At 42.4% G+C, this 26,801-nt stretch overlaps 1 protein-coding gene across 1 annotated transcript in view; it reads right to left on the bottom strand.

Annotated features, from left to right (window-relative positions):
- Positions 1-9,474: 9,474 nt before the first annotated feature.
- Positions 9,475-26,801, bottom strand: part of RACGAP1 (Rac GTPase activating protein 1) — a 39,351-nt gene continuing 22,024 nt past the window's right edge. The window contains exons 8-17 of the mRNA XM_073613152.1: positions 22,840-22,954; positions 22,578-22,702; positions 22,336-22,500; positions 22,031-22,126; positions 20,424-20,622; positions 15,562-15,667; positions 15,340-15,472; positions 14,777-14,906; positions 13,679-13,787; positions 9,475-11,453 (exon numbers count right to left, since the gene is read on the bottom strand). Of these exons, the coding sequence (XP_073469253.1) occupies positions 11,378-11,453; positions 13,679-13,787; positions 14,777-14,906; positions 15,340-15,472; positions 15,562-15,667; positions 20,424-20,622; positions 22,031-22,126; positions 22,336-22,500; positions 22,578-22,702; positions 22,840-22,954 (1,254 nt within the window). The 3' untranslated portion in view covers positions 9,475-11,377. The remainder of the gene's footprint in view (positions 11,454-13,678; positions 13,788-14,776; positions 14,907-15,339; positions 15,473-15,561; positions 15,668-20,423; positions 20,623-22,030; positions 22,127-22,335; positions 22,501-22,577; positions 22,703-22,839; positions 22,955-26,801) is intronic.

Below are 26,801 nucleotides of genomic sequence, written 5' to 3' on the forward strand. Positions count from 1 at the left end.
AGAAATTTTTAAACGCCTGATTACGGCAATAATACTCTTATCAGTCACTTAGCATTTCCAGCCTGAGGTCCGGTGTATTCCTGTTTCCCCGCCCCAAAAACGCACAGGACCCTTTTGGAATACGCAGCGCAGCCCCCCCAGACATGTGTGAACCAGCTTCATTGAGAGCCAGTCACACTTGCATGACATGCGAATTGGATGCGGTGAAAAACCACATCCAATTCACACATATGTAAACCCAGCTTTGTGTTGTGGTCCCAAGTGTCATTGCATTGTCATCTGGAACCCCCCTAACTGATTATTATTTTAACCTACAAAAATGTTTCCTAGCAAAAATTAAAATTAATTTTTACAGTATGGGTACTCCAAAAACCTAACATAGTATCATACAGTGGGTCCCAATCCAGAAGTGGCACAGTACAAATATGTTCAGTGTAAAGTGGCTAATTTTCTTGTGTACAGCCCTAAATGAGCATTTACATTACATGGGCAAGGTGTTGGGAGTTCATTTGGGTTACAGTCTAGAGACCTGTATTACAAATTTATAAAATCTATCCAGTTTACAAGCTCTGTACTATAAAATAACATTTTCAAGGGTAAAAACATTCCTGTCAAACAGTGAGAGGTGAAGTACTTTAAATATGAATAAACTTTAAACTGAAGGCCGAGTCCTTTAATGCACTCTTGAAAATATTATTCAAGAATAATATACTAGTAGTGGAGAGGTAAAAATAAATAAAAAGTCTGAATTCCCAAAAAATTAAATATTCAAATAATTGAAAAAGACATATAAGATGACAATTGGTGACCTTGGTCAGAGATAAATTGACTGTACTCACAGTGTACATCATGGTGCAGCTATTAGTGGTTATTGAGTTTGCAATGCAATGATGGGATCCTAGATTTAGTTTTTATCAATGACGATGTTTTCTATACTGAATTTTACTTTTTTTGTGTTTTTTTTTAATTTGGATTAGCTCTGTCTATGGCTTTCCACACATAAACATAAGTTAAAGTACATGTAAACCCAATCACTAAACTCTCCAAATCTAACATGTTAAAGTAACTTCAAATGTAATTTTCAGGATTTGTATAAATAGTCTTCATTACAATACCATATTGCGCCATAAAGGTTTTTGTGCAGGGGATTCCTGTTATTGAGTGAAGTAAATGGATGTAGACAGAAAGTGGCTACGGGAGATCAGCAGTGCTAATATGTTACAAAGGATTAAAAGAAAAGGTGAACAAATAGGATTTTTGACTTAACCTATAAAATCCATTTGTTAAGATTACTTTACAGAACACAGAATGGGAACCTTTAAAACTTAAACAACAGGTTATACAGCTGCCTTCTGGTGATTAGACACTGGCACACAAAGATTTAAGGACAGCCCTATTGTAACCTCTCCCACTCCCAGTTTTGTAGCTAGCAAAAAGGAGTGAATTATGAAAATAGATGGTAGAGACCTGTGTATTGTAATGTACTCCAAGTAAAAGATTTTACAGGTTAGTCAAAAATCCTATTTTCTTAATAGTAAATTACAGGATAATAGACCTAGACTATAGGATGTCCAAAAGCAGTCCAACTGAGGGGTGGACAACTCAGCAAACAAATGCCAGGAGGCCCATGCAACAAATGGTTCAAGAGAAGGGCTCAATAGAACACAGAGAGCAGCTTGAAGCACCGTATGATTGAAACTGGCATCAGATGAAGCCTGACCATCTACCTGGTTAAACTTAAAAGTGATAGTAAAAGGAATAAACAATATTAAAAAAAAAAAAAAAAAAAACAACATTATACTTACTTGCTCTGGCAATGGTTTTGCACAGAGCAGCCCCGATCTTCTTTTTCGGGTTCCCTGCTGGCGTTCTGAGCTCCTCCCCCCTACTAAGTGCCCCCCATAGCAAGCTGCTTGCTATGGGGACACTAGTGCACACTCACTCCCACTCTGTCTACTCACTCCTCACTTGGTGTTCTCAACAGCGGCTCCCGCTGCTGTATCTGAGCCAATGAGGAGGGAAAGTTGTAAGAGCCTCTGCTCTCATGCACAGCGCTGGGTCAAGTTTGACCTCACGTAAGTATTGGGTAGGGGGAGCTGCACACAGTAATGTTTTTTACCTTCATGCATAGAATGCATGAAAATAAAAAGCCTTCAGCCTTTAGAAGCACTTTAACAAATGTGTGATCAGAAGACCAGGTAGCAGGCTTATGAATCTGGGAAACGTGCCTAATGCCATAAAGCCCATGAAGCATTAACCAATCTGGTGCCTTTACAGGGAAAGGTGCAAGCCTATTCTTCATACTACAGGCTCAAATGGATGAGCTGTCTAATCCACCTAGTAATAGTAAAACAAGAGGCAGGATTTCTACTATGAGGACCATCAGGAATAACAAAAAGCAAAACCAAATGCCTAAAAGAAGCTGTAGCTGAGAGGTAGACTCACACAGTACGTACCACTTCTAGAAACTGGACAGATATCTCCCTAAAAAGGAGCAGGACAAAGAAAGAGGAAAGAATGTCTTGGTTAAGGTGGGAGGAAGAAACCACCTTGAGAAGAAAGGAGGCTATAAGCATCAAGACATTCTTATCCCTATGTAACACTAGGAAAGGCTATTTACAGCAGTGTTAATTTAGACAAAAACATTTTCATCTGGGGCATAATTTCATTGATCAAAACAAAACGTACCCCACTTTTTTTTTGTCAATTGACAAAAACTATGACGAAAATCAATTCCATTTTGATCAACGAACGAAAAGAAAATGTGAGGGACGGACGTTTACCCATGTGAACTTCCGGTTTCCTTGGTGCTTCGCCTGTAGAGCCTGTGGGTGCTTCCGCTCCCAGCAAGCAAGGCAGCGTGCAGCTAGCATTACAAGGCCTCCTCAGATGACCATCCAGAGCACTGTGCATTACAGGCCTCAGACCACCCAGAGCACTGTGAGTTTGTACACTACAAGCCTCCACTTAGACCACTGACAGGCGTTACTGATTGGAGATTTGGGAGGGCACTGACTGGCATTGTGGGGGGCACCTCTGATGGGGGCTGCACTGATAATCAATGTGCTGATTATCAGTACACACCCCCCTCTGACAGGAGAGCCGATCAGCACGAACTGAGGAAAAGCCAATAACCGACACTTTCTGATTCACGCTGTGATTGGTCACAGCTGATAACGGCTCTTTACCACCATCGGAGATGTGGTGTGTTAGACTGACACAGCACATCACCGATCACCGTGCTGCGCACCCCCGCACTGGCCATCATATGACGCCCAGTCAGGATAACTGAACCACTTCCCGGTGTTCTATCAATATGTGTCCTCCGTTGAAAAGTGCCCGCGCGTGCGCAGAACAGGAGGGCACTTCAGCTGAGTTGCCGATCAGCTGGAGTGACGTCACCATATCGCATGAGGGTTTTCACAACGGACGATACTATTTCACGGGCACAATTGAAAGCTATCCAAAGAGCGGAGGGACACCGTACATGTCAGATTGTGCCTCGCTGTAAAACCGCAGCTCAACAGCGAGGCACAAAATGACAAATACGGTGTCCCTCCGCTGTTTGCATAGCATTAAATTGTGACCGAGAAATGGTATCTCCCGTCGAAAAAAGGCTCCTACGATGTGCGCATGCGCTAAAGGGAAGTCACTCCAGCTGATCGGCAACTCAGCTGGAGCGTCCTGCTGTTCTGCGCATGCACATATCGACAGAACACCGGCTGTCATTTTGCTATAGGCCGGGTGGGAAGTGGTTAAAGTGGATGTAAACCCGATTCATGAAATTTGAGCTGGGCACATACATCTGTAGTGTTTTCTTATCTCTCTTCAAAGCCCTGTGTAGTTTTGTCCTGCTCCGTTCCTCTATCAGCCTAAAAAATGTTGACAAGATCTCCGAGACGGGAGATAGAAGTGTGTGTGTGTTGGGGAGGTTGCTATAAATAGATTAGCAGACTGCTAAACTAGTCACAGGCACGCTCTGCATGTGTGGAGAGGGGGCGTGTGCCTTTCCTCCAATCAGCGGTCTCACAGTGTATAGCAAGTATCCACACCTACAGGGGAACCAGGAAGAGAAAATCTAACAGTACGTACACTTTCTAAACAGTATGAAGACAAAAGATATACATGTAAAACTTATATAGGAGGATTTGGTTCATCTCTGTGTATCATCTGAGGCTGTTCACTTCACTGGGTATATGTGAGGGTTTACATCCACTTTAATGCAAACAATGCATTAAGGTTAAAAAAAATAAAAAACATTTTTAGGTTTAGTAACATTAACGTTCTACCACCTCAAGGTGGGTAACTCACTACCAGAGCACAAGTGCCTCCAAGACAGAATTGCCCTTGCTTTGTAGCTGGTTTTTGAGAGTACATATTTTACTGTGCATACTTGCAATGTCATATAAGCGTTAGTGCAAGGGTAGCAGTCCTGTGGCATTTCCAGCTCACAATCTGTGGCGGCTTGCATTATCACTCCTCAAGGGCCGAGAGCTTGACTATTGTTTCCTGCTCGAGTCCACCAGCTTCTCAGTCTAACGCCATCAGGCGTAGATCCCCCTCCTGCATTATTCAGAGAGGAAATATCTATGACAGAAACTTAGAACGCTTGTTCCCAAGGAACTTCAGTCAGCTTAAAGATACCATTTTTCTATTTACATGGTACGTGCATGTTTGAATATGGAACATCCTGCATCTCTAAGCTCCCTCAAGACTCCCCAGACTGTAAAGAATTTCCCAATATGCCCATTACTACAAACCTCTTTTGGATAAATATCGGTCTACCCCTAACAAGCCATTTTTGCTTCCCCAGTGTTTTGTTGAGCAATACCCTACTAAAAGGAAAAAGTAGGGCCAAAGCTATTTTGGCCCTACTTCTCCTGTGGATCACAAGATTGCAGTTAGTTCTTCACTCCTGTGACCCAAAATTCAGCTTGTCCAGGCTCCGGAGAGATGTCAACTTTAATGTCAAGATCCACCCAGATGCCTGAGTGGCAGCTGGCTTAGCCTCTCAGCTCTCTTACAGGCAACAGGCGAGAGCTGCTGCATCAGACCTATGCTGCATCCAGCTAGGCGAGTATGTATGTTTGTTTGTTTTTTTGTATTGCCACACTTCTTTTAAAAGAGGTGTTTATGAAGTGGTCCATTCCCATTATGGATTCTACCATTTATGGACCTTTGCCACTGAGGACATCTCATTGTTTAAGGCCTGAGAAGTTGACTCAAACATGAAGATATTATATTTAACCACTTCAGCCCCAAAGGATTTACCCCCTTTATGATTAAGCCTTTTTTTCGCGATACGGCACTGCGTCTCTTTAACTAACAATTGCGCAGACGTGCAACATTGTACCCAAACAAAATTGAGGTCCTTTTTTTCCCACAAATAGAGCTTTCTTTTGGTGGTATTTGATCACCTCTGCGGTTTTTATTTTTTGCGTTATAAACAAAAAAAAAAAAAAAGACAGATAACTTAAAAAAAAAAAAAAATAGAATACTTTTTGCTATAATACATATCCAAAAAAAAGTAAAAAAACAAAAATTTCTTCATCAGTTTAAGCCAATATATATTCTTCTACATATTTGTGGAAAAAATATAAAATAAATCACAATAAGCGTATATTGATTGGTTTGCACAAAAGTTATCGCATCCACAAAATAAAATTTTCTCCTATGGCATTTTTATTATTTTTACTTGTAATGGCGGTGACCAGCGATTTTTAGCAGGACTGCGACATTGCAGCAGACAGATCAGACACTTTTTTGGGAACAGTGATATTATTACAGTGCTCTGAACTAAAAATATCCACTGATCCCTGTATAAATGACACTGGCAGGGAAGGCGTTAACACTAGTGGGTGATCAAGTGGTTAAGTGCATCCTAGGGAGGCGTTTCTCACGGTGGGGGGAAGTGGACTGACTGGGAGACGGAGTACAGAGATCGCTGTTCCTGATCACTAGGAACAGACAATCACACTGTACTCCCCTGTCAGAATGGGGATCTGCTTTGTTTACATTGGCAGATCCCCATTCTGCCTCTGAGGAGTGATCGCAGGTGGCCGGCAGACATCACGGCCACCAGACCCACACATCGGCTTCCATGCTTTGCAGCGGGCACGCAGCCACAGTGACTCGTGCACGAAACAACGTACGGGTACGCCGTTTCACGCTATAGGGCCACACTGCTGCAGTATATATGCGGTAGGTGGTCCTTGAGTTGTTAAAAAGCATATTGTTTTAAACTTAATATTCCATGGTTATATTTGTTCAAGAGTTCTTCTGTATGTAAAAGGATATATAATGTTGTAGCTTTTATCAAATATCTATTAAAACATGTATTTTTCTGATTTCTTGAAATTAACTGAAAGTGACCTGTGTTCTACCAGTACTTGGAATAAGGGGTTTTAACTAAAACTGACCTTAAAAATTACGTTGTGAGAAATTTCATAGTTTGGCCACAAAAATATATATTCTGAGAACCGTTGCTAGTATGCCAAGAGGCACACATGGTCTGGGAAATTCCAAATGTCATTGTTGACACTTAAAGTGTTTTGGAATCAACTATTTGATTGTTTGTATAATTATAAGTGTTTAACTTCTTGCCACCCGCACTATAACCAAAAGGACGGCTACAGCCTGGGTCTTAATTGCCAGGAGGGCATCCATAGATATCCTCCCAAGCAGTCATGTCTGCACAGCCCGCTCTGTGATCACTGAGTCTATGAGAAGCGGCTGATCACAGATGAGGGTAAAGGAGCCAATCCCGATCTCTTACCACGGGATCAGCTGTCAGCCAATCACGTGATGTAAACAGAACGTAATCTTTATTCCCCCCCCCCCCCCCCCCCCCCTCATGCTGTCAGCCCTCCTGTGCCACCTCTGTGCCGCCTTATGAAAGAAAATTTTGAAAACTGGTAGTCTATCAAACTATAAAACGGTTTTGTTTTTTTTTGCAAAAAAAAAATGAAAAGACTGAAAATTTAGAAAAAACAAAACACAAAAGACACAGCTCTATTTGTGTGGAAAAAAATGAGAATAAATTGAAATTTCATTTGGATACAGGGTAGCATGACGGCGCAATTGTCATTCAAAGAGTGACAGTGCTGAAATCTGAAAATTGGTCTTGGCCGGAAGGGGGTTTAAGTGCCCAGTAGGCAAGTGGTTAAACTAAAGACTTGGCTAAAAAACAAGCGATGAGAACATGCTGACATTTGATATGATCAATGCGATGGTTAAAGGTCAGTTAGGAAAATCCCATTTGAGATGTGTCCATAATGTAGATTACCAAAATAAGGTGTATTAAAAAAAAAAAAAAAAATATCGAATTTTGCAGATATGTATTCACCATGGTGCATGTGGTTATCTACAGATAACGTGAGCTGATTGGGTCCTCCAGGGCCCACTGGACAAACTAATAAGTAGAACAGTGATTTGGAAAGGGTTTTCTAACAGATGCTGCATTTCAACTTGTCACTGCTGTCATACCCATTTGACAAACCTTGAGGGTATGGACCAAGACTAATGCACATAAGCCAATCTCAAGTGATCGTTCAGTTTTAAAACAACCAAAATATTGGTTTTCAGAATAAATGTAAAATCCCCATTTAAGTATGCCTTTTGATAGAGCACTTCTCTTTTGTACTCTCACTAGAGTACAACCTCCCTCCACTGCACCTTAAAAAGTGATTTTAAAGCCTAAACATTTTTTTTTTTACCTTAATGCATTCCTTGCATTAAGATTAAAAAATGTTTAGGCATCAGTATCCCTCCCCCCTTTTTAGTCAACTGAGCCCTCATTCGATCCATCTGCAGCTCTTCTCTCCCCATCACTTCTGGGTCTCGCTGGCGCACCAGTTTCCATTGGCTTCCAGTGCTGTCACTCAAATCCAGTGATGAGGGCAGGGCTGAGTTACACTGTCAATAGACACAGACTCAGGAGAAAGCATGCACAAGTGAGCACTGGACATAGAGGGGGCAGGAGTACCAGTGGGGACCCAAGAAGAGGAGGTTCACGGTCACTTTGTGCAATGCCATTGCACAGAGCAGGTAAGTATAGGCATTACCAACGTAGGATATCTGCACAAGCTCCTGCTAGTTGGCTCAGGCCCTATCTGTCAATATTTAAAAGCCTGTTAGACACTACAAAAGGTTTTGTTAGATCCTGAATCTTCAGATGTTAATGCTGGAACCGACTCACTGCTTAACATATCCTTCTAGATATTGCTCAGTCCAGGGTTTTTCTTTCACAGGACAAACTCTCGACTCTCCATCCCAAATCCATGGGCTATCCAACTCTCTGCTTTTGGACAAGAGTTCTGGGCTTGATGGTGGCCTCCTAAGCAGTCCTTTATGTCCAATTCCACCCCATACCATTGCAACTCAACAGTCTGCTTGTGTGGGATAAGAAAGTACATTTTCTGGGTTTCTACAATTCATGTCATGTTATCTGTAGCCTGGTGGCACAAATGCAGTCCTTGAGTTGGAGAGTGAAGTTCTTCCTTCCATTGGTCTGGAAGATTCTTACAGATGTCAGGAAGTCCTGGGCTTTCCTCACTTTGGCACAGGTGACTTGGTCACTGGTGGAAACTTTCCTCCCAATTGTCATACAGGAGCTCCAAACCTTTCGCCTGTGCATTCACACTGGACGGTTACCCAATCCAGAGTCGCTGGGACACCACAAAACAGTGGCATACTTCAACCATCATGGAGGAACCAAAAATCTCAAGGCCTAAAATGAAGATGACTTGACCGAGTTCCTCAGTCAAAAGTGGAGGCGTTTCAAGACCTCCGTTTTAGATGTGGAATGCTGGACACTGACCTCCTGGCTTCCAGATTCAACAACTAAGCAAGTCTGTCTCCAGGTCGAGGGATCTTCTAGCCATTGCAGTAGATGCCCTGGTGACTCAGTGGGATCAGTTTGTCCTTGATCCACACCATTCCTGAAACTCCCTCCTCATCTGCTTCACAGTATCGCAGTGCAGGGCATTCTGGTGATACTCATGGCACTGCCCTGACCTGAGCAGATGTGGGACCCTGACTCCATCAGGCTACTGGCAGACACTTTGTTGGCACTTACATATCACCCAAATGTTTTGTGCAAAAATCTGCTTTACAGTTACTGGCTTTGATGTCACAGTAGTTGATGTCTAGGCTCTAAAGGATAGGGGCCTATCTGCGCTGGTTGCTTCTTAAAGCTAGAAACTCCACCTTTTGCAACCTCTTATCACACCTGGAAAGTATACTTTGCATGGTGTGAGGTAAAGATATTTACTCCATTAGACACATCCTGATCTTTCTCCAATCAGGTTTAGATCAACATTTGGCCTTGAGGGACAAGCTCTTGGCTTTAGCGGTTCTCAAAGACTACTTGCCTCTCCTCCTTTGGTAAAGGCCTTTGTAAGGGTTTTGGCGTTTTTTGAAATGCAAAAGAAACAGTTTACAGAAGTAAAAAAAAATTCCACTTAAAGACTGCCATACAAAAATTAGAACCAGACTTTTAATGTCCATTATTTATATACAGTATACTTATGTAAAACTACAAACAAAAAAAACGATTGCAGGCATTACAATGTATAGCAACTGGCAATATGTGCCAAGTGTATAGAAGACATTTAGAGGATACCAACTTAAACTACAAGCTGGCACTAACCTGGATTCTCTAATGCCAACAAGCAGCCGTTATTATCTTTGATAATTTCATAGTTGCTTTCAATAAGTAAACCAGTAAGGGAAGTGCAACTAGATTTCTTGGCTTGTGTTAGAGCAACATTGGCAACGGCTGCCATAAAATGCTTAGCCAAGAACTTCTTGCATTTGGAATAGGGACAAGCATAGTCATGCAAGAAGCCAACAGGTGCTTCAAGAGTGGACCTAAAACACGTTAGTCATGTGCATAAAAGAAACTGAAATACTGACTTCTATTACCCAAGGCTTACTGTGATGCTGGTCACAAGATTTGTTGAAAGAACAATCTGGGTGGTTTTTTCTTTCCCCAAGCAGAGATCATGTGACCAAATGCCTAGGCATTGTGTACTGCACTGGTGATCCCCCGATCCACCATTTGCCAGGATTATTATATTTTAGGCCCTATGAATCTTTAAATGTACCCATCAAGACTGTAAAATGATTAACATCCTTGTAAAAGTTCACTCTACTACATTAGTATCATCCCAAAACCTGAAATATCAGTTTGAGAAAGGTTTAAATTCCTGCACAGATCCTATGTGCCGGCATAAAAGGCCTTTAGAAGATACCGGTGTCGGCCCTCAGGCCGTTACAGGATGTCAAGTATTGGAGATCCACTTTAAAGAGATGGGATTGCAGTAGCTCTTATTGGGGAAGAGGTCAGGTCTTACAATTAAACCTGGGATGTGCAGAAAATTTGTTGGTGGGTGTGCCAACTTATACTACTACGGTCTTGTAAGGCCAACTTACAGTTTAGGTGTGCAACCCTGTAAAAACCTTTCCTAGATGAAACATGGAGGTACAGACTTCCCTTTAATTCAAACAAGAATAAAGGATAAACGACACTCAGAATTTGTACATTTAGGGATAGGCATAAGTTATCAGTGCTGTATTTACAGAATTCATTACACAGTATAAAATAAATGTACAAGCTTACTTGACAGTGCCCAAAGCTGTAAGAAACAGTCAGTCATTCTGATAATGGTTGAATGTTCCCTTTGAGTAAAATAAACTTTTCTTTGATAAAAATTATTAAAAGGCAAAAAATAGTGCCCATAAAACAAAAAATTATATGTATACATAAAATAAGTATGGGTATGAATACCCTGGCATGGGGCTAGTGTGTTAGTCTCTCCAGCAAAAGAGGGGATTAAAGCTGAACTATAGGCAAATGGCTAAATACACAGTCAAAATGCATTTCTGTCAACTGTTGCACATGCCAAGATTTGTTGACCTTTCTGCCAGTCTTCCGTTTCCTGTGGCACAGGCAATAAAAGGACCCCACTGTAAAGTTTCCAGTGTAAAGATGCCAACTTAAAGGTGTAAATGGACAGGCTAGTTTTGGACAGGGAACATAAAAAGCAGCAAAACTTGAAAAGTTTGAAATCCTTTGACTTGTAAGGCAATTCACATACTACCATTTTAACCGTGTATTCAGTTTCCCTAAAATTCTGATTTAAAGTCAAACGTATACAGTTTACACCATAGACAAAAATCAGGTTAAAAGTAAAAATCAATATCCAAAATCTGCATTCAATAAGTAGAGGTAAAAGCACTAAAATATTTTTTTTTTTTGCAGCATTGTCTTTGGATGTTACAGTATTTGCTTTAAAACTAATAAATCCCCAGTATGACTTAAAAAGCATATTATAAAAATTAGGAGGGGTGCAACTGTCTATTGAGCACCATCAGTTCATTTTAGTATAGGAGAGGCAAAGTAACCAGCGGATCGGCCAATGCTGGTGACGGATTTACTTTTACTTCCAAATCTAAAACAAAGAAAGAGAAAGCATTAAGCCACAAAGCATTTAATAAAATAAAGAACAATTTGCATTTCTCCTATTTTCTGCCTAGTAAAATGACTGTACACCGATACCTTAGATGAATTGCCTTTCTTTCCCACCTGTACACACACTCGTGTCCTCCTAGCCTTGCACACTTTCACATTTTGTTGTTGCCATGCAAACCCCAAGGAATGGGTACAAATGCAAAAACAAATGAAGAAATCAAACTTTGGCTTGGTGCACAGGGTCCTCTGTAGCCCTGACAGTCTTGAAAAAAATAGCAATGAATGCACACGGGTCAGATCCCAAATAGACCTACAAACAGTACAGCATAATACTTGTTTCTAATTAACCCCATCTGTTCACACACAAAGAGCTCTGAATGTCTCACAGAACTATGGTTTTGCTCACTCATTTTTCCAAAGCGTACAGTGACGGAGCTTTGGAGAGTCATGCTCACATAGACTGCTGGTCAACCACAGCACAATTCAAACAGAAGATGTATTGTATATAGGGAGCTTAAAAAGGAGAAGTCCAGCCTGAGCTTGTTTGGCTGGGCTTCTCCTAGGGGTCACAGGAGTGCAACTTGTTTTGCACTCCTGTGACCCATTTTCTGCAGAGAGTGGTCTGAAGTTCGCTCTCCGCTGACGTCACACAGATCAGTCCAGGCACCGCATCATCCAGACTCTGGATCCGCCAGGTGCCTGGACTGATGGCAGTTTCAGCCCGTCAGCGAGCCGCTGAGACAGCCGCTCCTTGCCCCTCCACGGCTCAGCGCTCCCGTGAGCGCGGAGGAGCAGAGCTGCTGATTGACAGTCAGCAGCACTTCTCTCTGATAGCACCAAGCCATCAGTGATGTTCGACGGCTCGTTTCTCAGTGCAGAGATGCCGGGGGACCGATGCTGCATCCACCCAAGTATGATTAGGGAAAAAAAAACCCAAACCCATACTTCTCCTTTAAGACTCTTGTTAAGTCTCATCCCGAACACCATTATTAAAAGAAAAATAAAACAAAACAAAACGGGGACTTAAAAGATTTGTCTTATAGGAAGCCGGTACTCAGAAAATATGCAGGATACAATTGCTGAACATTTAATGAAAGTGGCAATACCCTAATTGTTTCCAGATTAAAATACTTTGGGTTACTAAAGTTGGCCATAGATAATTTGAATCTTGGCCGGTTCAGCAGGGACTGGCTAAGATTCGAACCATCAATGGAGTAGGATGAATGTAACCAAGTCAATTCATTGATTGACTTTGGTACAACCAGCATGTCAGATTTTTGGAATGCAATTTGTGCCAGCGACTATAGTCACTAGCAATAATCACCATGTTCGCCCGGCAGGGATGGCTCCCTGCGCCTCCATGCTAGGAGAAAAAAAAAAAAATAATAATATCGCACCACCTATGGCTTGCCTGAGAGATTAACAACACACAAACTTGCTCCAAGTAAATAAAACCAACAGTAGTGAACATACTGTATGAACATTAAAACACTTTTTTTGCTAAATATAAAAAAAAAAAAAAGAAGAAGAGGGGGGGGGTCTTCGTTTGTTATAAAATTTTGTAAATAAGTACATTTTCTCCTTCGTACCAATGAGGCTGCACTGACGGGCACTGATGAGCTGGCAATGATGTGCACTTATGGGAACTGATGGACACTGATAGACACTGATAGATGGCACTGATGGGCATCGCTATTGAGGCACAGGCGGGGGGTGGGGTGGGTTGGGCTGCGCTGATAATCAGCACAGGTCCTCTCCTGTCAGAGGAACAGCCGATCGGCTCTCCTCTACTCGAGAGGAAAAGCAGATAAACGGCTCTTCCTGTTTACATCGTGATCAGCCGTGATTGGACATGGCTGATAACGTGGTAAAGAGTCTCCGACAGAGACTCTTTACCTACATCGGAGTTGCGGTGTGTCTGACTGACACGCATCGACAACGATTGCCACGATGCGCGCGCCCGGGGGCATGCAGCAGCTTGTTATCCTGATCACGTCCTGTGACATCCGGTCAGGATAACACAACCACTTTGCCGCAGTTATTTTGCTATATGGCGGGCGGCAAGTGGTTAATGTCAGGCAATTAGCGTTTTCAAAAATCAACAGCAGCACACATCCCACATCTCTCCTAACACAAGAAAAGTGTATAAAACATACATGGACAGCATCTACAATCATCTTGACTACTGGTTACTTTGGTACTTACTTTGGTGTGTTTTTGCTAAGAGTAGATTTAACCATCTGGGAAAGTGAACTTGAGGAAGGTGTTTTGCTGATCTGCTGCTCAGGTGTTGTCAGAGGTCCTAACATGCTCACTGAAGGAAAAAAAAAAAAAAAAAGGCAAAAATTAAATAGCAAATTGATTATGGGCAATATAAAATCATTGCTAACCTCAAAAATTAGTATAAACAGACGTCAAGGAACATACAAGTCTGTGTGCAGGGACAAAGGTATTTACATTTACCTCTATGCATGAAGGTAAAAAAACCTTCTGTATCTGGGATTACCCCCTAGCTCCCCCGTATACTTAACTGAGCCCGATCTCAGTCCAGCACTGTGCCTGAGAGCAGCAGCTTTCCCCTGGACAGGGCAGACTTGGCTCCTGCTGCTGTCAAACAAATTCTGTGACAAACAGGGAGGCAGGGCCGATCCCCGCTGTCTGTGTCTATGGAAGCAGGCAGTGTGGCTCGGGATCGAGCCAACATGAATGTCCCCATAGAAAGTGGCTTGTGAATAAAAACCATGTGAAGTCATGAAGGGGAAAGGGCTGCTTGGGGCGAGGCTGGACTGGTTCACGGCTTTTATTATTCTCACACAAAAAAAAAGGGCTTCTTTTTTTTAACTGGAATCCCACTTTAATTATAGAAACTGAAGCAAAGATACTCACTGCTATGGATAGCTATGCTCTTTTCTTATACAGCAACCCACTGTCTTTGCCAATGTTCCACTGTCAAAAATTACTATATACAAACATTTTAAACATTTCCCGTGGGCGCGCCAAGGATACCTCCAACAGCTGGTTTGTTTTATACCAGTCACGTTTGTATCAAAATGATGAAAGGTAGAGCTGCAAATGACATGTTTCTAGTAAGAGGATTGCAAATCAATTACTCAATTACTTTATTGAAGTCACAGGGACAACAGTTCCCAAATCCATTAAAGTCACGGGGACAGTAACACCCAACATGTTCAGTTAAGTCACAGGCCCAGCAGTACCCATCTAATTAACACACAGCTAATTTAGTGAAGTCAGTAAGAAAATAGGCTATGGGTTTTATCAAGTGTTTCCCATTTGTAATCTTACCTTTCACATCAGGAGTCTGAGGAGTGCTGAAAATATTTGTATTTTCAATTATATGAGATGGGTCCATGTTTTCCACCATCATGAACTGGTTCCAGAAATCCGCTGACAATGACATCAAACGTTCTACTACCTAAGATAAAAATACAGCAAAGTTCATCAGTAACTTATAAAATTTGCTATACAGTATAGTGCATTATCAAGGATTTTTATTTTTTTTAACCTACATATAAAAGATCAGTTTATCGTATTGGGTTTTGAAACATTTATGTACAGTGTTTCCCCGAAAAATAAGACCTACCCCGAAAATAAGCCCTACTGTGACTTTCAGGGAGGGCTGCAATATAAGCCCTACCCCAAAAATAAGCCCTAGTTTAAAAGGGTTGTAAAATCCTAAAATGCAACCACTGAGTTGGAAAGGATTCCCCCACCTCCTAAAACCAACTTGTAAACTCAGCTAATGGAAAAGTCTGTAAAATTAGAAAATGCACATTAAAACAACTCGAAACATGTGCGCACAGAAAATACACCACGCTTCCACTAGGCTGCTGCTCTTTGAGATATACCTTTGGCTGTCGTTTTGTATCTTGTAGGAGTGTCATGTGGTCAGGATCAGGGACTGCGTGACCCACCAGAGTGGGCCCAAACACCCTAGCCAGATTGGTCACATCCATCTTACAGTCTGGACTCTCAGCCACTCTGCAGAGCACAGATAGAGTTACATAAATACACACAGTAAGAGAAAAAGGAGTATCAAGACAGATCTAAAAATGTGTATTTGTACTAACCTTTGAAGATGTGTCATTAGGAAGGCTAAAGTATCCCTGTTGGCTGCAGGAAGCTCATCAACTGCTTGATAAATCGCAGCAATGCTATTATCATCGTCTGAAATTTCTGGAGAAGGGAGTAATAGGAAAAAAAAAACCTTAGAACAGTGGTATCTAGCAGGTTTGAGATCTTAAAACCATTCTCAGGAACTCTAAAGCGGTAGTAAACTGCAGAAAAAAAAAGTGGGGGTGTGGCTAGCTGTCAAGCGGAATGGACGTCTGACTCCACAGCTCCAGTGCCGACTGGAGATAAAACTCAAGAAAGCACAGCTACCAGAGCAGTCCTTGCCCTTCTTTAACCACCAGAGACCGGCAAATCATTCAGCTATGTCCCGCAAACGAAAAGAATACAGGCAGCCCAGGAAACGGACTACCTACTCGCACAGCCGCTGAAGCTCCAGTCCCAAGATGGTGCCCGCGGCCTGCACTGTGAGGGAGAAGGCTCCTACACTGATCTTCCAGACGCCGATCCGCCAGCAATATCCCTCCCCAGAGATAGCTCAGCAGACAATCCAACCTCTGCAGCCTCATCCACACAAAACTGCCCAGTGAAATTGAAGAGGAGACTGGATTCTGATCCGCACAACCCAGAGGCGAGTCCTGGAACTGCAGCATCTTCTACCCCTTTACCTCAGCCATCCACTATAGCAGCTTTCCCCACATCAAACCAGCCGGTGCTAGACACCACAATGAAGGAGATGCTCATCCCTCTCCAAAACTCCCTACATGTCACTATCTCGTCCATGTTCAAATTTACCTCAGAGATGCACTCCATGGGGAACAGAATGACCCAAATTGACACTCAAGTCAGTGAAATAACAGAGACAGTGAATGACTTGGTAGATGCACATGAACACACACGCGATGAACATCAGTGGATGAGGGCTAAAATGGCGGACCTGGAGGACAGGTCCCGCCGTAATAACGTAAAAATACACGGCATACCCGAGAGTGTCCTACCATCAGACCTCCAAGCTGCAACTGTACGCTGACATATCGCAATATACACGACAACTCGGGCGCCAATTAAATACAATAACCAAACCTCTCAATAACCACAAGATCCCATATCAATGGGGATTCCCTACAAAACTAATGGTCACTAAAAATGGGAAGAAACAACATCCACACAGTAGAAGGCCTCCTATTGCTTTATTCTTGGGGAATCATTCCTGATCCTACAGTCCAAATGCAGGATAAACAGGGCAAAAATCAACTCTACTGTTTCAAAGTGAATGCTTCCGCTTCTATGTTAACTACAGCATTTTGTTCCGGCTCAGCACTACGCTCGTTTCAGATAGTCTACGAACACTTACCCCAATTTAGCTCAGTAGCTCTTAACCCAAAACCTGCTGAATCTCATAGGAACTTTTTCCTTTGTTCATGTTGACTTTTTGTTCTCCCTTTTTTCTTATTCACAGGCAGGAGGTCAAGTACTTAACAACATTTACCGTATATCCTACTGTTAACTTTCTAACTTTTCCATCCTTCCGAGTACTGATCCTGGGAACACACAAGAATACTGAACAGGCTTCCTTGCATCTTCTTCTCAGCGAATCCTAACTGCCAACACTCTGCTGCATAGGGAACCGGACCTCAACACCTCTACCCTCCTCCAATTGTAAGTAACTAAGACGCACACCACACCAGTCTTCTCACATCAGCCAACATACCAAAATTCATGTCACTCAATACTAAAGGATTGAACCACCCAGCTAAAAGAGCCTCGCTCTGGCACACAGATCACGAATCTCAGTGTGATGTGATGTGTATACAAGAGACAGACTTTAAGCTGCACGAAGAACCCCACTGCACCAGCAAGAATTTTCCTCCACATCTTTACAGCCTCAGGTCCACACAAGAAAAATGAAGTACTAATAGCAGTTAATACTACAGCCTTATGGACACTGGAGGGGAGATTCCTAGCCTGCACCATAGACAATACCAGATGTACTCTAGTTAACATCTACGCTCCTAACATTAGACAACTCAAATTCTTGACAAAACTCATGAAAAAAAATAAACCAGTTCAGACAGGGTTATCTTATAATCTACGGGGACTTTAACTTGGTACCAAACAACATATTAGACACCTCCTCCCAAACCAACAGATACCTGTCACCTATGGGATCTGTCTTAAACAATGATCTTTATGACGTGTGGAGATGCCATCACACCACTGAACCTGACTACACGTTTTTCTCCCACCGACACAACTCATACAGCCAAACGGACTACTTCCTCGTAGACAAATGTTACTACCCATCACCACCGAATTGACCATCTCTACGATAACATGGTCAGATCATGCACCCACCACTATCAGTATTGCTACTCTACCAAAGTCCACAGCTGCGAAACTATGGAGAGCTAATGCTTCCATCTTACAAACTCCTACATATGCTACCTATGCAACTGGAAGAATCACCACCAACAAAGGATCCGTCTCAGATAGTGCTACCTTATGGAACGGCCATAAGGCATTCACAAGAGGAATCCTCGTTTCCCTGGCTTTGGTACAATCAGTTTTACATAGATTTAGTAAGATCTCTTATTAGAAGGTAAACGTTAACAAATCTTTCATATTGGACCTCGGCAAGGATGGAGTCACCAGCAACATACATACATAGAAATAACTATACATACTCATGGACTGACACAGTCTTTTCATACCTGGGAATCACGCTCACGAGATCTGTAAAACAACTATTTGCTCACAACTATGTCAATTTTAAACACACTCTTTCCCATGAACTGACCAAACTTTCCAAATTTGAATTCACATGGTCGGGAAGATTAGCAGCATTCAAGATGATGCTCCTACCCAAAATCTTATACTTATTTTGCACATTACCCATACCATTACCCTCCTCCTACCTCAAATCTCTTCAATCCATAAGGCAGGTGAAAAAGGCTAGAAGCGGGCACGATAAACTCAAACACATTAGTTGGAGGGGCAGGTTATACTGACATAAATACTGTCAAAACTGAAAGACTGGCTTTCCGCACATACCACAACTCTTTGGGGACACATAGAATCTACCACGATTCCAGGAGGGAATCTTAAACTTTGGCTATTCAGCACTGCTGTGAACCCTCCCAATTTCAAACTTCTTGTCCCATCTATTCAGGCCTCTGTTACAGCTTGAAAAACACTTTGTCTCTCTAAATGGGGCCATATTGCAATTAAAAAACTCCCAATCCCCCTTAAAACATTACAGCAACTATCCCCAGATTTAACCCTACAAAGCTGGTTAGCAAACAGAATAACCCTCAGTTCAGATCTCCACAATAGCTAAAAAGATATTTCCACAAAATCCAAAAATTATACAATATGCCTACCAAAGACTTCCTAACTTACCACAGGATTTGCCAATGTATCTCCTCCTGCCCTCGCATGGAAGGAGCAATACCCACTGAGATGTGGAACTATTACTTCTCTAACAGCCGGAATTGCAAAGGCATTTCCTTAATCTTTTCAACGTTACACGAAAAGACAAGGTTTACCAAATCTTTGGCCTTCGGGCAATGGGAGGAGGATCTGCAACAGTCATTCTCTGACCAAAACTGGAAATCAGCCCTGCACTCGATTTACAAATCCGCAAACTGCTCATAACTCTAGGAATTGACCCAGAAAATAACTCTACGGTGGTACCCAACACCACAGGAACTAGCAAAATTTATTCCCAACTCCTCCTCCACGTGTTGGAGATTATGTGGACAAAAGGGTTCCCCATGTCATATATTCTGGTCTTGCCCACATCTGAAAAAGCTCTGGACAGACATTTCTATTATGTTATGACATTATACCAACAATATATACTCACCCCACAATTGGCCATTTTGAACATTAACATTGATTCCATTCTACCACACTTTAGGACAACAACTACCCACATACTATTAGCAATAAGACTTTTGATCGCTAGAAATTAGAGTCCCAACATTACTGGATGTGATTACCATGGTACAGACTCATTTCACTTATGAGTGTCCAATGGTGAATGAGGCACATATTCACTCAAAAAACTGCTTAAAAAATGGCTTCCCTGGATCAACTGGTACAAAAAATTCGTCAACCTCTGACTTAACTAATATGTTCCACTTTGTGTACCTACTGCTCCTGCCTACCTTTCCCTCTATAGCACAGGGATGAGAGAGGTTGTCTCCCTCCCCCAGGCACAGTAAGCACCCAGTTGGGATGTTTGGGGTTGATAGACAGCACTCTTAGCCCTACGCATTGCACCCATACTGTGTATCACTGTTGAAACGGTTTACAAATGTTCATATTATACTGTCATATGTACCTGTATAGCGAACTTTGCAATACTGAATCTAGATGTATGACAATGTTTATTACCTATTGATGTTATCTGTAAAACTTCAATATAAATTATTGAAACAAAAAAAAAAAAAAAAAAAAAAATATCCCCTGCAAAGCAATGTCATAATGTGCTAAAATGCATCACTTACTAGCACTTGCCTTAAAATGAAGCCCTTCAGCATCACCCTGTCACCGCTGAAAGGGTTTCCATCTTTACCCGCTCTTCCTTCTGGGTTCGCAGCCTCCGGCTACACGAGTGGTCGGGGGCACAGTGACGTCTCCGGCTGCATGCACTCTGAATATCTCCTAAACAGTGCAAGTTTAGGAGATATCCACAGTACCTACAAGTAAGCCTTATTACAGGCTTACTTGTAGGTAAAAGTGGGTTTACTACCGCTTTAACAGACCACAAACTATGTGTGTGTCTAACCCTATACAAATAAAATGGTTATACTGGATTTAGTTGCCAGAAAAACTAAATATGGAAAATAATACTCACCAGCTGCATTCATGAAGGTTTTATTGAGGCGGAAAGTAAGCAATGGTTCCTTCAAGTTGCGCAGAAAGTCTTTGAGAAAACCACACACTGCATGAATGTCATCCACTTTACTGAGTAAAGGAACATTCTTCCCTCTCAGAAACTTTTCCTTTAAATCTTTAACTGTACGATCGCAGCCAGAAATTCTGTATAGACCAGTCTAGGAAGGGGGGGAGCATTGCTCAAATTAAAAAACAAAAAAACACAAACAAGAAGTTCAAACAAACAAAATGTAACACTAAAGCTACTACCCAGCGTGGACCAGCAATACCTGTCCAGTACTAATCAATACATGGGTTATAAGTCAAATGTTTGCAGTGCGTATTTAGATGACCTTCACCTAAAATCATTAGTATTGTACTGGAACAATGAGGACATCCAAAATTCATATTATACTTGCTTTTGTAGTCGAAAACTTCCTTGAGAGAGCCTCTCTAGCTCACCACTTCAGCTGCCTTCAGAAAAAAAAACTAGCTGCATGCTGAATACTTTTGTCCAGTAATTCCTTAGTTAGGGTCCATCAACTGTTAGCATGCGATGATAATGTGTGATATTCAAGAGTTATGTTAAAGCAGCCAACCACTACTCACACCTACTTCCACTGCCTGGGTGTGTTGGGGTGCCACTCAATAGTAATAGCACAGCAACACACCACTTTTCATTTGTTACAACAAACTAAAAAAAAAAAAAAGTGTTAATGGCCCCTAATTGTTCTAAACAGCCAATCAGCCTCTAGATCAGCATGCTTGCTAGAAATTTTAAAAAGGAATACAGCAAAGGCAGATTCACTTCTCTGAAAGGATAAAGGTCACCATTGGGAACATGTTACAACTATTTTTAGAGTGGAACATGCAACATGTTCCCAATGCTGCAGCCGCTGCCCGATTCCCCCTCCCCCCCCCTTTCCTGTGACAAAAAGGGAAGAAGTTCCCCGCACTAGCTGTCAGTTTTTGAAATCAGTGCGGCAGCTCTGTGTGATTAAACTACAAGCCCCAACATCCTTTGCAGCGGTCGGCTTGTAGTTCTCAATGAACTACCATGGTGCTGTGTGGAGTGCCGTGGTAGTTCCTTGATTCTTTCCATCCGTGTATCTAGGCTCATACGGGATATACGGGCACAGCACAGATACACTGACAGATCTGCAGGAGACCTGCATGGCAGCAGTGATCTTCTGGTTGCTGGGGCAATGCTTTACAGGCTCCAAAAAAAAAAAAATGCACATTTTTTTACCAGCAAAAAAATGTGCACTTTTTTTTTAAAGTGAACTTATCCTTTAAGGCCTTGTTCACAAGGACGTACTATAGCTTACGCATGTGCAAGGGACGTTTTTGCCCACATAGACATTTTGTTGACAGCTGTGTGGGTGCACAGCTCCGAACACACACACACACACACACACACACACACAAAAAAACACACACACACACACACACACACACACACACACACACACACGGTCTGCCCGACAAAAGAAACAAGTAGTTGTAGAAAATATGGAAATACTAGCAATGTGCTGCTCATAGAAATTAAAAGGTTGCCTTTCAATGTGCCTACAAAGTACACCTTACCTCATGAAGTCCCCGCTGCTCAATTTCACTGACACAGTGTACAACTACTGGGGGTATCATTGGAGAAGATGATGGAGCAAAGTCAGCAAGAGTGCCCTACAACACAGGAAACTGGTTAGGGAACAGATGGGGTTTAAATCACTACTAAAATCCACCAATTAATTTTTTTTTAAAAAGTTGATATGTTGACAGGATAGAGAATTAGACAAATCATGTTAATTTCACAAAAGTTATTTTTTGATGTTGCCTAGTTTAAAGCAGGCAGTGCTGAAAATAGACATTGCAAATTATTCAAAGGGTTCTACCTCTCCAATACGAACTGGAGTGTTCCCTGACGTCGGGATGCATGGAAGAGGGCAGCGCTCCCGACACTCTGGATGGGCCACAACTCGGCAGTCCCGACACTTCAAGGACAATTTCCCAAATTTGATTCGCTTTCCACAGGGGACACACGATTCTGGTTTTATTACCTGAGATATGAAAATTAAGTTGCATGGACAGGAAAGGCAGAATACGGGAATTAAAGTTTATTTCGAATTTCACTCACTGTTTTAGAGACAAACTCATGAAGTCTTATTCCTTGATGCTGTGGAGTCCTACAGCCGTCAGCCTCATTTCTTTCATGAATTGGTCTCATCAAACTAGAGTCACTACTCCATTGCTGCAGTTGAGCTGATAGAAGAAATGACCACTATTAAAAACCATGCAAGTATCAAAGAGGGAGGTGGAAAAATAAAAACACACCAAAACACACACCTCTCTCCCTCTCTCTATAGCTCGTATACACACAGAGACACACACAGACTTACCAGGCTTGCGACTGCGTGTATAGTATGGTACAGTCTCAATGGTTGACACAGCTTCAATAACACCTCCGTTGTTTGGAACGGTCACTGTTGTTTTGGTTATTATGGACTCATTGGCCTACATAGGATGCAAAAATGTATTACATGTATAACAATGCAGTGATGCAAATTGATCTCAACAGAAACTATAACAGTTTAGAGTCAATCTTAACGGATTAATATGCTTTTGGTATACAGGTTTTTCAAACATACCGTATTTATTGGCATATAAAACACACTCCCTGCACCCCCTAAAAATAGGGGGCAAATCATGGGTGCATGTTTTACGCCGATATCTGGCTGCCTCAGAGAGGGCGATTACACAGACCCGGATCGCCTGTGTACTTGGCGCTTGCAGTCACTCAGTCCCGCCTCCTGGCACGGCTCCTAGCATAGACGTCCAATGTCCCGGTATTGGACCAATGTTCTGTCTATTATACGAGCCGGGACCGACTGACTGCGAGTGCCGAGTACACAGGAGATCCTGGCTCTGGTGAGGCTGCATTAATGGGCAAAGGCGGAAGCTGCAGATGGGCACTGACCCTTAGTTTGCTTCAAAGTACTTTACTCAAAATTAGGTTTTTTTTCCCTGAAACTTCCCTCTTAAAATTAAGGTGCGTGTTATACGCCGATAAATACTGCATCTTGTGCATTAGTGTAAATTTATAGAGAGATAGATTGGAGCATGCAGGAGATAAAATATTCATGCACATGCAGCTCACCCCCTGGTGAAATTCAAAGTCGAATTCCACTCTCAATCAACATGAATTTTAAAGCTTATTCTGCCATCATTAGTAAATAGGAAAGTATATCTATCATCATATGTCCATTTTTTTTTCTTTCTACCTCTTCAGTTACTGCCTGGTTTCCAGGCCTAGGCAAATAATATACATCTCAGGAGTCTTCGGGAGCGATTTTCTCAGCTAAGTACACCCTCCTGCCTGCATGCCTGAGCTAAGGTCAGATGGATTCCAGTACTACATGAATCATCTGCCCTTACTTAAGATGGCCACAGCCAGAGATGTTAGGGCCAATTTTTTAAATTGATTTCTCTGCAAAAGCATTGAGAGATGGATGGGTAAGATTGCTTGATTAACCACTTAAGGACCGGAAGGATTTGCCCCCTTAATGACCAGGTCATTTTTTGCAAAACGGCACTGTGTCGCTTTAACCGACAACTGCGTGGTCGTGCGTGGTTGTACCCAAACAAAATTGACGTCTTTTCACCACAAATAGAGCTTTCTTTTGGTGGCACTTTTTGCTATAATAAAAAATAATGTAAAAAACAAACTTTCTTCATCAGTTTAGGCCGATATGTATTCTTCTATTTTTTTTTTTCTTTAAAGCGAATATTGATTGGTTTGCGCAAAAAATATAGCGTCTACAAAATAGGGGATAGATTTATGGCATTTTTTATTAATGGTGGTGATCAGCGATTTTTAGTGGGATGGCGACATTGCGGCAGACAGATCGGACACTTTTTTGGGACCATTGACTCTTATGCAGAGATTAGTGCTAAAAATAGCCAACGATTACTGTATAAATGTCACTGGCAGGGAAGGGGTTAACACTAGGGGGCGATCAAGGGGTGAAGTTCTCTCTCTCATGACAGAACGGAGATCTGTCTGTTTACATTGACAGGTTTCCGTTCCATCTCTCTCAGGAGCGATTGCGGGTGGCAGTTACATTAGTTACAATTTGGTACAGGAGGAATCAAAGGGCCCTGCTCGTTAGAGCTTACAATCTAAGAGCCCTTGCACACTGGGGCGGTTTGCAGGCGCTATTGCGCTAATAATAGCGCCTGCAAACCACCCCGAAAGTGCCGCTGCTGTCATCCCAGTGTGCAAGCCCCGAGGGCTTGCACACTGGAGCGATGCGCAGGCAGGACAGTAAAAAAAGTCCTGCCAGCAGCATCTTCGGAGCGGTGTGTATACCGCTCCTTTACCGCTCCTGCCCATTGAAATCAATGGGATGGCGCGGCTATACCGCCAGCAACGCGCCTCTGCAGAGGCGCTTTGCGGTGGTATTTAACCCTTTCTCGGCCGCTAGCGGGGGGGTAAAACCGCCCCGCTAGCGGTCGCATACCGACGGTAAAATGCCGCTAATAATAGCGGCGTTTTACCGCCGACGCCGCCCCCCGCCCCAGTGTGCAAGGGCTCTTAGAGGGAGGGTCAATTGATACAAAAAGGTAGTAACTATGGGGGAGGAGCTGTTAGAGAAAGTAAAAACAGTATTAGTTAGAAGCAGGATAGGCTTCTTTAAAAGAGAAGGGTTTTCATCCTGGGCACTTTCCATACATGATGCTCTAGAAAAGCTACCAGTATCGTGAGGGATCCTACTTATCCCTCCCAGAGTCTATTTCAGCTCTTGCCATCAGGTAGAAGTTACCGGAGTATCAAAACCAGGACTGTCAGACTGTTCAACAGTTTTTTCCCCCAGGCTGTGAGAGCCTTCAACTCCAATCCTCTTTGAAACCTCTTCTGTTCCTATATGTTGTGATCAGGAACGTCTCACGTCCCCTCCTTTTTACTCTTGAATATGCACTAGACACTTTTTTTAAAACTTGCTGCTACAAAGACTTTTGGAAACACATAGTATATGTACAGTTACGTAGTTCCCAGATGTGTATTCCTCACTATTTTTATTCTGTGTACATCTAGTTATAAAATTATGTTTAATTTGTATGTAGCACCGTGGCCCTGTGAGATACGATATTTAGTTCTACTGTATGGTCTTATATGTAGTGGAATGACAATAAAGCTCAACTTGACTGTCTAAAGATGGATAGATTAGGAGACAGTCAGACAGATTGGGGTAGGGAGTTCCAAAGGATGGGAGAAGCTCTGGAAACATCTTGGAGGAGGAGACAAGGGAGCTACAGAGCAGGAGGTCTTGGGAGGACCTAAGAGAGCGGCTTGGTTGATATTTTGAGACCAGGCTGGTGATGTAGCTGGGGGCAGAGTTGTGGATGGCTTTGAAGTTTATTTTGGCTTTTGCGTAAAGTCATGTGTACAACCCTGGACGCAGATAGTTTTCCCTAACAGACTCCACGTATGGGACATGTAACATTTTTGTATTTAGGTGGCTACAGTTAGGCATAAAATGATTAAATGCTAATGCCCCGTACACACGATCGGACGTTCCGACAACAAAATTCATAGATTTTTTTCTGACGAATGTTGGCTCAAACTTGTCTTGCATACACACAGTCACACAAACCTTGTCGGAAATTCCGAACGTCAAGAACGCGGTGACGTACAACACATACGACGAGCCGAGAAAAATGAAGTTCAATAGCCAGTGTGGCTCGTCTGCTTGATTCCGAGCATGCGTGGAACTTTATGCGTCGGAATTGGGTACACACGATCGGAATTTACGACAACGGATTCCGTTGACGGAAAATTTGAGATCCTGATCTCAAATTTTGTGTGACAAAAATTCCGATGGAAAATGTCCGATGGAGCCTACACACGGTCCATGCAGTTAGTAGACACAGCCAGCAGTCTAACCCAAAAAAAAAAAGCCCAATACTGGTTAAATCAACAGGACCAAGATATCAAAAGGTTTCAAAAGTTAATGTTTTAAAGTGATAAAGTCTTTTTTTTTTTCCTTAAAAATAAAAACACATTTGTTATATTTATCTGCTCTGTGAAGTGGTTTTGCACAGAGCAGCCCCGATCCTACTCTTCTCGGGCCGCCCGCTGGTCCCTCCTGCCAAATGCCTCCAGAGCAAGCAGCTTGCTATGGGGGCACCCAAGCTGACTAGATACCGAGCCGCAGCTCTATGTGTCCATTAACACAGAGACCTGTGGTTCAGCCCTGCCCCCTCTCAATTGGCTCACTGGCTATGATTGACAGCAGCGAGAGCTAATGCCTCAGCCAATGAGGCGTGAGAGTCCCTGGAGAGCCGAAGCTCTCGTGCACAT

This window comes from Aquarana catesbeiana, linkage group LG02 (genome assembly GCF_042186555.1).
Source record: "Aquarana catesbeiana isolate 2022-GZ linkage group LG02, ASM4218655v1, whole genome shotgun sequence".
Taxonomy (NCBI): Eukaryota; Metazoa; Chordata; class Amphibia; order Anura; family Ranidae; genus Aquarana; species Aquarana catesbeiana.